The 15,019-nt window shown below is 38.3% G+C and overlaps 1 protein-coding gene across 4 annotated transcripts in view; it reads left to right on the forward strand.

The window, feature by feature from the left end:
• XRCC5 (X-ray repair cross complementing 5) overlaps positions 1-15,019 on the forward strand; it is a 120,169-nt gene that overhangs the window by 90,241 nt on the left and 14,909 nt on the right. For 2 of the 4 annotated variants that reach the window (XM_072617606.1, XM_072617607.1), the window contains exons 17-19: positions 6,272-6,381; positions 7,083-7,179; positions 8,946-9,013. The exons of 1 other annotated variant lie outside the window; for it this stretch is intronic. In XM_072617606.1, coding sequence (XP_072473707.1) covers positions 6,272-6,381; positions 7,083-7,179; positions 8,946-9,013 — 275 coding nt within the window. The remainder of the gene's footprint in view (positions 1-6,271; positions 6,382-7,082; positions 7,180-8,945; positions 9,014-15,019) is intronic. One more of the 4 variants, XR_011968903.1, reaches the window with a different exon arrangement.

Here is a 15,019-nt window from a genome sequence, read left to right on the forward strand (position 1 = left end):
TTTTTCTTTGTCTGCACTTCATATTCTACACATGAGAATCCTTTTTTATTTTGTTTCTGAAGAGCTGGGTCCTCCTTTCTGCATACTCTTGCCCAATGATGTCATCAGCTCCCATGAGTTCATCTCCATAGAGATAACTTCTAGGTCTATATAACTTGCTCCACCAGCTCTCCTGAATCCCACTCTCTTCACTAGCTACGTTTTTGACATTTGAAACTGGGTGTCCTGGAGGTATCTTAAACTCAACACATCGGAAACTGAATTCATTGTTCTTCCCATCTCCCAGTGCTCCCCTTTTCCCAACTCCCCTAATTCTGTTGAAGGTACCACCATCTTTCTATTAAGTTAGGTCCACACCCTCAGGGTCATCTTTGACTCCTCCCCGTACCTCATGCCACACATTGAATTTCTAAGTTTAGTTGATTCTACTTCTGTAATATTTTTTAGATCTGTCTCGCCTAACCATCACCTTGGTCCAGGTCTTCATCATCTCTTGCCTGGACTAATGCAACAGCATTTGAATTGGTCTCCCCACTTCCAGCTTCTCCCATGGACAGTTCATCCTCCACTTAGCTGCCAGTTTGATGTTTCTAAAGCACAGCTCTGATTGCGCCATTTTACCACTCAAGAAGCTCCCTCTTGTCTCAAAGATAAATTGCATAGTCCTCTATTTATCATTTTAAAGCTCTTTACCATCTGATTCCAGATTCCTTTTTCAGGCATATTACACATGACTCTTCACCCAATCTTCATTCCAGCTCAACTAGCCTACTTGCCGGTCACCATTCCTAATATTCCCTCTCCTGTTTCAGGACTTTAACAAAGTCTGTCCACACATTTGGAATGTACTCCCTCCTCACTTCTGCCCTGCAGCTTCCTTCAGTCCTTAGATCCAGTACCAGTTCTTACAAAAGGCCCTTCTAATCATGTCATTCAGTCAGTAATGCCTCTGCTCTAGGAAATTGTTGTGTATTCACTATCACTTGTGACTAATACAGTGCCTGGTACACAGAAGATGCTTAATAAATGCTTGCTGGATGAGTAAATGGATTGGATATAAATGGGAAGTCCAGAAGATAGGCCCTTGTTCCTGCTACTGTCTTGGAGGAAAGCATCTAGATGACGTACTTTTCACACTTTGGTTCTCAGAAATGGCTTCTGTACTTAGGTACTTATTTTCACATACATTTATCCAGTTGTGCTATCAGTGTTGAGGAGTATTTTCTCTTTTGGAACTTCAGGAAAGAGATCTGTATCTAGAAGCATGAACACAATCAATTCTAACAATCATCTTGCTATGTAAAATAATGCAATAAAAATCCCTAGGCTTGTGGGGAAATGAAGCTGAGGCATAACACTCAAAAACTTCATCACCAGCACATGAAAAAAAGACAAGAACTTCATAAAAGTGGCATTGAAACAGACATGTTAAATGGGGAAGAAATCGATAAATCTTACAGTAAATAGTGGTGGTGTCCAAGGCCTCGGGCTTCTACTTCATCAGCACTCCAGCCTGGGATGGCAGAGCCAGTGGCTACAGCCGTGAGGATGACCTAGTTGGCTGTGCTTCTGGGACGTGGAGTGCAGGGGCACTGGCAGAAGGGGGTAGAGTTCCTGTGTGTGTCCCAGCCCTCATCTGTCCATATCTCTTATTGCACTGAAACATACATGATAAATATGGCACTTTACCATGACAAAGACCTGGAGTTTTCTTGTGGGAGTGGGCATTGGAAAGGTGGCTGCCATTTGTGAGTCATTGTGAAGTTGCACAGTTCTCTGTGTTCTCACTGTTTCTTGGGACAAAGCCTCACATAAACAGCCATGAAATTTGTTTTAAGCTCCAGTTGTTCCCTAATAGATCAATCATGGTACAACAAATTAGCCCTTTCAGAATGAGCATTGCAGCTGAACTGACTGAGGATAAGTAATATGTCATTCATAGGATCCAGTGTGCATAGGAATAGGACCATGGTAGAGGAAATGCAATTTTTAAGTAAAAATAACTTAAAAGCTTAATAACTTAAAAATAAGATTTGAAAGTTGTTTAGAAGGTCTTTCTATGATTCCCTGATGCATAATCTGAGCTCATTAGTAAGAGCAGAGAGAGTACAGATCATCTTCCCACTTTTATTCATATGCGTGCAGCTGTTTGATTGATATTTCTAAAAGTTGAGCCTTTTACTTCTTTGCACAAGAAACTCCATGGCTCCTTATTGTCTTTCTGTTTGACTTTTAAGTCCTTTTTGATTTGGCTTCAGCTTCCCTTTCTAAACTGATTTCACATGATTCTTCATCTGGGGATCTACATTGTAGCCAGAAGGCCTGTTGGCTGTTCCCTCTGTTCCCTCTACACAACATCCCATCTCTTCCCTCCATGCCTTGCACAGGCTGCCCCTCACCTCCTGCATGGAACCTTTTTACTCTTCACTCTGTGTATTTTTTGACTTATCTGTGTGCATGTTTTTTCTTCCAGTAGAATGCAAGTTCTTTAAAATCAAAGACTATGTGACTTGCACATAGTAAGCATTTAATAATCATTTGTTGAATTAATGTAAAGGAGAAGAAATTCTCCTCAAGCATGAATAATTTCTGACTTCAGAGCAATCCATTTTTATGATGTCATTTCAGTCCTAATCTATTCTATAAAATAGAATTTACCTCTCTGTGCATAATGCCATGTCTAAATATGTTAACTATTGTGAAACATGTATAAAAATATGAATATATAAGGCACTCGTCATTTTCATTCGTTGTACCAGAATAGAAGCAGCACTTTTGTGATCAGGCTTTGTTTGGTTGGATTTGACATGATGCCTGTGACTTCACAGCACCAGGTAAATACAGCATTTGCACATGAAAACTTTAGAACAGTGATTTTAATGTAGCATATACATTTTTTAATAGGTGTCAGACAATTGGCTATCTGTTTATAGTTTTTCAGGTAGGTGATTTCCTTGTTTTGATTAAAGACATCTGTTTCCATTTCTTCTATAACAACAACAGTAGGATTGGTAGTATCAGAAGTAGCTGGCAAAACCGGTCTTCTCATGATTGGCTTAATTAATGGATGGTTATTTTTGTCATTTTAGAAAGACATTTAAGTGTTATTATTTTTTAGAGTGAAAATTTGTTGTCTTTAGCATTTAAAGATGATGAAACTGCTCATTTCATTTTTCTCCATTCTTTATCTGTGCAATGTGTACACTTTGTAAACAACTAACTGTAAGTGGTCCACACTGAGCCTGAAGGAACTGAAGCTGTATGTCCTGTGTGATGCTTGGCTTCAGAGAGGTGGCCCATGATGCCTTTGGCAGGACGTGATGTGGGACAAGTGTAGTGAACCTGCTAGTTTACTGCCCCTGCAGAAAGGAAAAATCACCTCATAAATGACTTCCCTTATTCCATTGAAAACATCTTGATGGCTTAGGACAGAGGCAGATAAGCACGTGACACGTGTTTGTATGTCCTGTCTGGGAGCACTGGTGTGGTGAGGTGCAGCTTTCCTAGTGTGGCTTCTCTCCAGCGTCATAGGGGATCATCTGGAGAAAGAAAATGCAGTGCGCTCGCCTTTGACAGAAACTGTTTCAGAGAAGAGTTTTGTACTTTTCGCGTTCCCTGTTGATTCTGAGAGGAGCACAAACGTTGTGAGCATCACACTCAAGGCTAATTTTGTGTATCAACATCTGGATGAATGTCTAATGCATAGATGAATGATGGCACTTCAGCTCACTTAGTGCCCTTAGATTGATAGCTATCTCACTGATCATTTTTCTGGATTAACTCCTAAAGGGAATTATTGACTCACTGGCTAATTTTGAAGTCCATTATGGTGAAGTAGAATTGTGGTTGTGATTCACTGACTCTGCAGACTGACAGGGACTGTTCCCTAGGCCTGTGATATCAATGAAAGCCAAGGGAAACGCAGTAATGATGAATGACTCTTCATGTGAAAAAAAGTGAAAGCATAAGCCAGCTAAAATGGAATATGATTTTTGGCTGCCATCTGTTTTCTTACACTTTATTAGAACTGGTAGTGAAATGTGGAATGCCACCAAACTATTGAAGAGAAATCCCTTGTTTTTATCCGTTTCTGATAGTTTGATGTGTCAAAGCATCATTCATCACAGATCGTTAGGTATCATAATGGTTCATTATATTTAGCACACCAAAACTCAAGCCATATAACTGGGTATTCCTAGTGGGATGGAATCCATTGCTTTTTATTCTTCTGACACCTAAGATTAAAAACAAGTTTATCTCACCACTTCTTTGAAAGCTGAAGAAAAAGCAATATGAATCCAGTAAGTAGATGTGAAAAACAGCAGTGCATACTATCCCCATGTGAGGAAAGGAGTCCAAAAGGGATCACAAAGACCTTGATCTGAAAATAGGTTGGATCACCTGGTTCTACTGAGCTTTTTCACAACATTTCTATTAATAGGATCTAATAGAAGTATGTGATATTTTAATCTGGTTTTCTCGCTTTTGAGCCTTCTCTTTAGTTGCATTAGGTCCCCCAGATAACTTGGGGGTTATTGAATTAAGTATCTCTCAGACGCATTTTTGTATTTTGTATTATGGGTTGTATTTGCACCACAGTTTCTCAAAGTAGGGAATCTCTCCACCCCATTTTAAGAGGAGCCAGGGACCCTAAGTCTGCGCAGTTACATTCTCTGAACTCTTCTAGAAGTTCTTAGTTGTATTCAATGTTCTAGTTTTAATGAACTGAATATCAAGGAGTATGAGAGAGTGCTCTCCTATGTGACTGGTGTGGGAGATAGCAAATGTTTTCATTACTTGGTCTTTTCATGCTGAAGTAGAGAGATAACTTCAGCCAATAGGAGCATTTTGGTGATGGTTTTCTGTTCCACTTACTAATCAAGGATGTGCTCCTTGGTTACTTTTGTAAAAGCAGTTCATCTCACCACACATTCTTTCTTTGGAACTGAAGATAGATGTTAATTCACAACTGCAGGGTGAATTGGTTAAGTTTTTTGAAGTCACAGGCAAATGCTTTCCATTGATCCCTCAACTTGTTTATAATGATGATCTTGATCACCTTACTAGTGAAAAAGAGGAAATAGTTTACTAGAATTTTTTCTTTATCTCAAGTTGATGTACTAGAAATAAAATTTACCTTTTCACACACATTCAAGGAACCTTAAAAAAAAGAGTATTTGAAATTGGATTTCATATTTTTCAGAAGGCATAAATCAGTGCACAGGCCATTTTGGTTGGTGAGATATTGACTTTAAAGTTTTATTAAAAGCATCATTGGTGTCATCTGACAATATATGTGCTCATTCTTAGTGACAGAAGTTCTGAGTTGAGGAAGTGATTTGAAGAACTGCTCATCTTGGAATATTTCAGTCATTCAGCATTAATTACCAAACAGCAAAGAAAACATCTGTAAGGAAAAATGAGGAAAGATTATGTCAGAGCAAGAGCCTCTGGGAGTTCTGAACCCACACGCTATCTGGTTGGATGGTCTTGATTTGTTCTGCTCAACCAGTCAAGACCCCTGGGGGGGTCTTATGTGTCTGCCTTTCTATTTCTGATGGCTCTTCACTCAAAAGTCTAGTTTATTTCTTGTTTGGCAGCTTCATCTTACAGCCCATTTTCCAGCCATTGACACCTTGGAAACTGGAACATGTATGTGAAGCTTTATCTGGATGGTTGTCACTGCTTCTCACCAGTTAGGATTATATTCACATTTGTTTTTTATTGAAAGCACAGAGTTTATGAAGTATAGAACAGTATCATTCAGAATATATAGGCCAGTCTGAGTGTAAAATGTGGTTTAACCAGCAGCATCTCTAAATATATAAAGTAATTATATTTAATTAGTAAAGAATAGAAGCACGGCATTGCTTAAATGGTCTTAGAACATATTACCAAAGAAAATTCAGTTTTGGATCTGATCAGACTTCTTAGAGCAAATATATTTTGGATTATGAGTTCATCTAAAAATGCAACCTTGAATGGCCCAGGTGACCACTAAATTCTGAAATAGTCTTACTAAAAATTAATGATGCAGAGGTTTCTACACCAAAAAGGAACAGTTAACTATAATCAGACCCATACTGAGCATTAAATACCAGTGAGTATTATAGACAGTGACGAGGGGTTTGTATATAACGTGTTGAGTTATTGGCAGTGAATTTTATGTATTTCCCACCCCCAAAAAGAGCTTATTTGTAATTACAACCATGAAAGATTTGAAATGTGACATAAACACAGAGAAATGATCACTGTCTTCCTTATCTTTCAGTAAGCTGTCAGTTGGTGCACCACATTGACCAGTTTTTGGAGATCAAAGGGCTGCAGTATTATATGAAGAGCCTTGACTGCATCAAAGCATTCAGAGAGGAAGCCATTCAGGTATCAGAAGTCTATTTTTTCTCTTGACTGAGACCTGATCTCTCCAAGATCCAAGGACAGTGTTAAAGGGTAGAGATATAGAGAACAGCCTGAAATCAGTGAAACATACTTGACTTCTCATCCCTGGTAAATGACAGGACAGGACCAGAGAGCAGAGAAGTCATTAGTTTGCTAATGGTGTCACTTACAAAGGGAAGGACAGAATGAATGGTTACAATGTAAGTTATCCTCAGTAAGTCATCATGTGTTCTTCCTAAGGATACGAACATTTCAGGCTGTAAAGATAGAATCTTCACTGTTAACAGGGGCTGGATGAAGGAGATGCAGCAGTGTGAAGTGATTTAATAGTAATCTGAGAAAACAAGAGTAGGTTGTGCAGGCCCAAGACTAAAACAGAAAAAGTAGTGGAAAAAAAAGGTTTTGTCTTTTGTTCCTCCCCCTTCCCCAGAAGGAAAACAGGAAATCAGATCATCAGACAAGGCAAAGATATATTATCTGATAAATAGGCTCTGTCTTTTTTGGTTTAGATACCTGTAAAGATTGTATAATCAAAAAACATGGGAAAAATTCGCTTTGACCAATATAGAATAAAAGATTCAGAAGCCAAAACCCTCAGTATACTACCAGAAATATAACAAGGAAAGAGCGGAAAATTCAGAAACAGGAATATTTTGTGTTTACTTTCTCTTTCTCCACTGAAGTTGTCAGAAGTACAGAACTTTAACAATTTTCTGCAAGTGCTTCGAGGCAAAGTGGAAGATAAAGCCCTAAATGATTTCTGGGATATTGTCGTTCAAGGTAAAGTGCCATTTATGTTTTCTCCAGCCAGGTGGGTTGTTTTAAACGTAGGTGATCAATCAAATTGGTCATATTACATGGCTTCCCATTTAGATTTAAGAAATTCAGTACTGCCAAAGCTGCTAAGCTATTGTAAGAAACATAACTTAAGTGATAAACATACTTTAAAACTGGCTCATTTAGCCAAAGTCTAGCCAAAACTACTTCATGCCAATATTTTTAAAGACTGTGCTATTTAAGAAAATTATGAGACTTTGTAAATAAGTTCAGGAAACTTTGCTAAGTTGACAAAATCTTTGTCACTAAATTTTTACTGGACCCACAGCTCTTTCCCTCATCTTTGCTTATATTTTGTCCTTCCCTTACTGGTAATCACGTTCTGCCTTGTATTCTTCTCAGTCAACTTAGAGTATGCAAACCTACACCAAGTATCACTCTACTCCTTCCTAAGACCAAGACACCAAGACGCACAAAGTCAGACAAAAGAGAGAAGGAAAATATATTGAACTCTTTTAGGCCTGATGTGAATTTCCCTTTTGGCCCATTACCTGATTTTTTTTAGACTTACCCTCATTTTTCTCAAGTCAAAATGGAGGTGTTTATTCACTGAAATTTCTGTTTATTTTATGCAAATATATGTTTTGAAAGGAGCTGATATTGGCTAGTGTTCACTCATTCATAATAAGAACTGGAAATTATTTTCAGCTTTGTTTTTGTTGTACAACTTATTTATGGAGGGAGTTGAATATATCTATTCACCTTGAAATAGAACTTCATCATACAGGCAGCCATTTCTTTGACAGTTAATTTTTCAGCTCTTTTAACTTCTTCATTGGGGATCAAAAGTAATCAAAACAAGTAAGTGATTGGGCATAATGAGACAAAGATAGAGAAAATTTATACAGTACTTGTGGTTTGCAAAGTACTTTACAAATATTACCTCATTTTATCCTCACAACAATCCTGGGATGTAGGTGTTCTTACCCCATTTTACAGATAAGGAAATTGAGGCACTGAAAGGTGAAGTGACTTACCTAGGGTCCCACAGCTAGTAAGTGTCTGAGCCTGGATTTGAACTACAGTCTTCCTGATTCCAGGTCTCAGGCTGTAACCACTGTGCCACCTCGATGCCTATAATAACTATAGCTAGCATTTATATAGCATTTTAAGGTTTGCACGGAGCTTATAAATATTATCTCATATAAGAATATGAACATTATCTTATTTTATTTAACTCAGATCATCTGTATGTCTTTGCAGCAGACCCTCGATGCAGTAGATATTTGTCATATGCTTAAAGCATGTTGGATTCAGGACAAAATAGTACAGAAATTACTTGATCCCTTGATCTTTGGGGAGCAACCATTCTCTTGAGATAAAACACATAACCATTGCCATTCCTAGGAGTAAATGGATTAAACCATTATGTACTTCAGCAAGTACCTCCTACACCAGCACTAAAAAATAGAGAAAATCATGGAAGGACAAAGAATTGAGAGAAGAGGTCTTCTCCATTTGAATTGATCTCCCCAAACTAAGTTGATAGACTCTGCTGGAATAGTTAGAGCTTCTATGTGGCATGGGCATTTCTTCTTAGGGCACAGGCTATGCACAGAGCTCTGTACAGGATCGGTGACCCTGCTAGAGTGGGTTTGGCTTTGCTACTGTTGTTATTGTTATTATCATTAATGAAGGTTATAGTTCCAAATCTGGGAGAACTGGTTTGTTGTCATTCCTGGGACTTTACGTTTGGCTTCTTTTTCTAGATGGGATTACCCTGATCACAAAAGATGAATCTCCAGGAAGCTCTGTAACAGCTGAGGAAGCCAAAAAGGTATTGGCAGATCACTATCTTTGATTGCTGGGTGATTGTAGGGGTTGGCATTCACGAGAAGGAGCTCCTGTAACTAAATAAACTTTTAGGATCCCTAATGAGTATTTTTCTTCTTCATTCAGCCAGTAGGCTCAGTAATGGCAGGATTTCCGTAGGAGACACTAAAGTTGTCTAGATTCCCATATTTCGAGTTTGTTTCTTAAAACTCTTTAATATTGTTGGAGAAGAGGCAAATGTGACCAGACCATGGGCTATTAACTAACACTTGAGCCATAATCCTGATGAAAGTCATGGAAACCATTTAACCTCTTCTTGGAAACAAACAACAAAAAGTCTCACTAAGAGTGAAATTTGTTTTCTGATCACCTGCCCTCTCCCCCAGAGCTACATAGGAAATTACATCACTGACATCACTGTTTTTGATTACTCTTCCTCCTCCCTCTGGAGTGGCCATTTGCAGAGCTACTGTGCCTCACCTCCATAGAAGCTTGTAGAACTAATTAACACTGGCATTTGGCAGCCATTCTTCCTGGGTAAGGTATAGTTAGTGAAACAAAATTGACCAGTTTCACAAACAGTGTACTTTTTAAAAATTGCACTGTTATCTTTTGTTTTTATATCATTTTAATTTTTAAGTATATCTTGTCCATAACAAGAAATTTTTAAAAGAAAGATAATAAAAGCATTTAAACAAAACCAACCTACTTATCAACCAAATCTAACAGTGTATGCAATGTACATTTAAAGAATAGAGGGGATATCTGTTTTTGTGGAGCTCACAAATGAGGTAGAACTCCCCAAGATCTTTTGTGATGAGAGGTACTTGTGAGGGATGCCCTGAGGATCAGTCATTCAGTTAGTCCATGTCATGTGGGCAAACTCCTTTATTGAGTACTTTGGGAAATTTTAGAAGCTAGACAAGCTATATACTATGTCCTAAAAAAGAAGATGGCAGCCAAGATGTCTGATCATTTACATATGGTGTATTCTTGGGTTTGTCATTTACTCTCTTAAAACTACTCTCTGTCTGGAGAAAGTCTCTTGCCTCTTTGAAATGTGATACAGATTTATTGATCTATTTTTGTTAAGAGCTGCTTGGATAAGACAGAGCAAGAAGACTGCTGATTAAACAGAAGTGTTACAAAGAAGAGTTTCAAGCTACATATGTATGAGGCTACGTCCTTAATTCTCACTTAAATATCCAAAATCTGTTGAATTTTAAGAAAATGTCAAAAACTTTGTATATCTTTGAATGGAGAAGGAAAGGGATATGTCTCAGTGAACCAAGAAGCATAGATTCACAAAGTAGAATTTTTAAGTGAAACAGCATTCTCCTTCAAGCTCAGATAATGTGTTATTTATTACGTAGTTTTCACAAGTTTCTCTGTACTTGATGAAAGAATATTTGCTCTCAGAGATTTATTACATTGTAATAGGAATACTATGAGAGTTTACATGAATTACTCAAAGTTACAAAACCAGTTAGGGGGAGAGCCAAGACTAGAACTCAGGTCTCCTGACTCCCAGGCCATTGCCCTTTCCACTATACTATATTGCCTATATTTATAATTTTATACATATATATTGTGTGTGTTATATGTATTTCTAATTGACTTACTCAAGCATGTCTTACCTTTGGGGTTTCTGAGAATCCTTTAGTAGTGAAGGAGAAAATGGAAGTAGGATGTTTTTATTACTATAGGGATGTCTTTTTCCCAAGAAACTTTATCCTTGTTAAAAGTTTGCTGGCTTTGAAAACTTCATCTGTTGATTTTAGGAGATATTCATGAGGGTACCGTGAATAGGAACTACCTTCCTTCATGGTTTTTTTTCATTGGTTCCCTTGATATCCTTGACCTTCTATTTTTCCAGGTGAATCAGACAATATTTTGGAAATTTGATTAATTCAGCCAGTTTTTTAGTTGATTCTATAAGTATGCCATCATATCATCTGTGAAGTTTTGTTTGTGATAGTGTTGCTTCTTTGCTTTGTTTGTGATAGTTTTGCTTCCTTGTCACTTAAGCTAATTCCTTCAATTTCTTATTCTTGTCTTATTGCTATAACTAGCATTTCTTATACAATGTTGGGTAATAATGATGATAATGGACATCATTGTTTTACCCCTGATCTTTTTGTTTATCCTTGTTTTAGATAATGCTTGCTGATGGTGTTAAATAGGTACTACTTATTTTAAAGAAAATTCCATTTATTCCTGTGCTTTCTAGTGTTATTAATAGGAATGAGTGAAGCATTTTCTCAGAAGCTGTTTCTTTATCTGTTGAGGTAATCATATTATTTTGTTGGTTTTGTTATCAATATGGTCAGTTGTGCTAATAGTGTTCCTAATATCGAACAAGCCATGAGTGATCCACAAGAATTAATATTTGGTAGAAAATTTTTCTCCCAAGTTTGTGCATTCTTTCTGTTCTTGACTACTTTGCTTTTTTATATATAAGAAACTTTTAATTTGGTAGAAGGACAGATCTGTAGAAGCTCTCTCCCCACAGCCCATAAAATACCTGTAAAAAATAACTCTAAACAAATTCCAGAGCAGCAGAAGCCACAAAATGACAGCGTGAAAGAGATTTCTAGCTCAAGACAGCCTGGAAGGCCAACAGGAAAGGTCTATCGCACTGGTCTCAGAGTGTAGCACAGTCTTGCCTTGGCCACACGGTGCGGCAGGCACAGGACTGCAGCAGGCTTCAGGGTGCGGAATCACAGGCAGCAGCTGCAGTTTCCAGATTACTCAACCCACAAACGCCAAAGACAGCTTCAAAGGTCAGTGAGAAAGCTCTTTCACCTGGGTGAGAAGGGAGCATGGCCCTGCCCTTGACTCGGCCACAGGAGGCAGCAATGTCCGTTTTTGGAGCCCTCTGCCTAAAGAGCCTGAGAGAATTGAGCAGCTGATCTGGATCTCAGTCCTGAGTGGTGGTCCTGGGGTGAGGAGAAACACTGGCTGGTAGAACTGGTAGAGGCTCTGGAGAGGAAATTCTACTCACAGATCCTGGGCAGAAAAGCTTCTGGTTGCTCCCAGACCAGAGTGCAGGCCAGAAGAGGAGTTTCTCCCTTGATTGTGCCACCTTGGAGGAACTGAGAACTTACAGGGCCCCAGAGTATACCCTCCTCTTGACAAAGGCATCAAAAGTCAAGTAAGTGGTTGGGGAAAAGGCCCAGAAGTAAAACTATAAAAGGTTACTTTCTTGGTGAACAGGTATTTTCTTCCATCCTTTTGGATGAGGAACAACAATGCATACCATTAGAGGAAGAGATAAAAGTCAAGGCTTCTGCATCCAAATCCTCCAAAATAAATATACAATGGTCTCAGGCCATGGAAGAGCTCAAAAAGAATTTTGAAAATCAAGTAAGAAAGGTGGAGGAAAAATTGAGAAGGGAAATGCAAGCAATGTAAGAAAATCATGAAAAGCAAGTCAACAGCTTGCTAAAGGAGACCCAAAAAAATGCTGAAGAAAATAACACCTTGAAAAATAGGCTAACTCAGTTGGCAAAAAAGGTCCAAAAAGCCAGTGAGGAGAAGAATGCTTTAAAAAGCAGAATTAGTCAAATGGAAAAGGAGGTTCAAAAGCTCACTGAAGAAAATAGTTCTTTAAAATTTAGAATGGAGCAGATGGAAGCTAATGACTTTATGAGAAACCAAAAAATTACAAAAGAAAACCAAAAGAATGAAAAAATAGAAGATATTGTGAAATATCTCATTGGAAAAACAATTGACCGGAAAAATAGATCCAGGAGACACAATTTAAAAATTATTGGTCTGCCTGAAAGCCATATCAAAAAAAGAGCCTAGACGTTATCGTTCATGAAATTATCAAAGAAAACTGCCCTGATATTCTAGAACCAGAGGACAAAATAAATATTGAAAGAATCCACTGATTACCTCCTGAAAGAGATCCAAAAAGAGAAATTCCTAGGAATATTGTAGCCAAATTCCAGAATTCCCAGGTGAAGAAAAAATATTGCAAGCATGCAATATTCCTGGGAGTTTTCATTTTAGGATCTCTTTCAGGAAGTTATTGGTGGATCCTTTCAATTTCTGTTTTGCCTAGTGCTTCTAGGATATCAGGGCAATTTTCTTTGAAAAATTTCTTGAAAGATGATCTTTAGGCTGTTTTTTTTTTTTTAATCATGGCCTTCAGCTCCATTAACTCTTAAGTTGGTATTTAAAAAAAAGTAGAAATGACGTGTGATATTTTTTGACTCATGCATGAGTTGGATTTAAGTGAGGCAGAATTGCATGAAGTTGTCAGCCTCATTGTCTTCCAGAGTCATCTAAGTCCAGTGGCAAGGCAAAAGTTAGGATTACTGATGATGACTCTGATGCAATGGATGACTGGCATCTTTGATGTCTGATCAAACTCTAAGTGCTTCACAATGCCTGCCTCTGCCAACTTCATGACAATTGGAACAAATCCACCTGTTCTACCAGGGCAAGTCTTCACATGCTTGAAGTAGACACTCTCCTGATGGGAGTGTCACAATAGGTTTGAGACCCCTTAGTTACCTTCAGCCTTGTTTAGTCCATCTGCCAAAATAGTTTACCAGGGTTGGGCTGCTACAGCTTATGAGAGCCATGGGTGAGAGAGTTGGGCAAATCAGATGGACACCAGAGATGGAAAACAGCCCTAATAAAGTACTTAGCAGCCCTTACACCAGAGACTCTAGTCTTCCCTGAACACCTCTCCCTGTAGCACCTACAGCCTATAATCCTTTCAGATATTCTTTTTTTTTAATTATTACTTTTAGTTTTCAACATTCACTTCCATAAGTTTTACATTTTCTCTGCCTCCCTCTCCTCTACTCTCCTCAAGAGGATGTCCAGACTGATATAGGATATACGTATATATTCTTATTAAACATATTTTCACATTAGTCATGCTGCAAAGAAGAATTAGAATGAATGGGAGAAAACATGAGAAAGAAAAAACAAAAATAAGATAGCAAATATTGTGCTTCCATCTGCATTCAGACTCTACATTTCTTTCTCTGGATATGAATGGCATTTTCCATCATGAGTCTTGTGGAGTTGTTTTGGGTCCTTTCATGGCTGAGAATAGCTAAGTCTGTCAAAGTCAATCATTGAACATTGTGACTTACTGTACACACTGTGGCCAATGTTTACAGTGTTCTAGTTCTGTCCACTTCCTTCAGCATCAGTTCATAACTCCAGGTTTTTCTGAAGTCTGCCTGCTCATCATTTCTTTTTTTTCTTTTTTTGGTGGGGGGGGGGGTTGTTTGTATTCTTTTTTTTTTAATTTATTTATTTAACTTTTAACATTCATTTTCACAAAATTTTGGGTTCCAAATTTTCTTCCCTCCCCCAAACGCTGAGCATTCTAATTGCCCCTATCACTGATCTGCCCTCTCTTCTAACATCCCTCCCTTCCCTTGTCCCCATCTTCTCTTTTGTCCTCTAGGGCCAGATAACTTTCTATACCCCATTACCTGTATTTCTTATTTCCTAGTAGTAAGAACAATACTTGACAGTTGTTCCTAAAACTTTTGACTTCCAACTTCTCTTCCTCCCTCCCTCCCCACCCATTCCCTTTGGGAAGCAAGCAATTCAATATAGGCCATATCTCTGTAGTTTTGCAGTTGACTTCCATAATAGTCATGTTGTGTAAGACTAACTATATTTCCCTCCATCCTATCCTGCCCCCCATTGCTTCTGTTCTCTCTTTGGATCCTGTCCCTCCCCATGAGTGTCAACCTCAAATTGCTCCCTCTTCCCACTGCCCTCCCCTCCATCATCCCCCCCATCCTGCTTATCCCCTTCTTGCCCACTTTCCTGTATTGTAAGGTAGGTTTTCATACCAAAATGATTATGCATTTTATTCCTTCCTTTAGTCGAATGTGATGAGAGTAAGCTTCATGTTTTTCTCTCATCTCCCATCTTTTTCCCTCCACTGAAAAGTCTTTTGCTTGCCTCTTTTATGAGGGATAATTTGCCCCATTCCATTTCTCCCTTTCTCCTCCCAGTATATTTCTCT

The sequence above is a fragment of the Notamacropus eugenii genome, chromosome 6 (assembly GCF_028372415.1).
Source record: "Notamacropus eugenii isolate mMacEug1 chromosome 6, mMacEug1.pri_v2, whole genome shotgun sequence".
NCBI lineage: Eukaryota > Metazoa > Chordata > Mammalia > Diprotodontia > Macropodidae > Notamacropus > Notamacropus eugenii.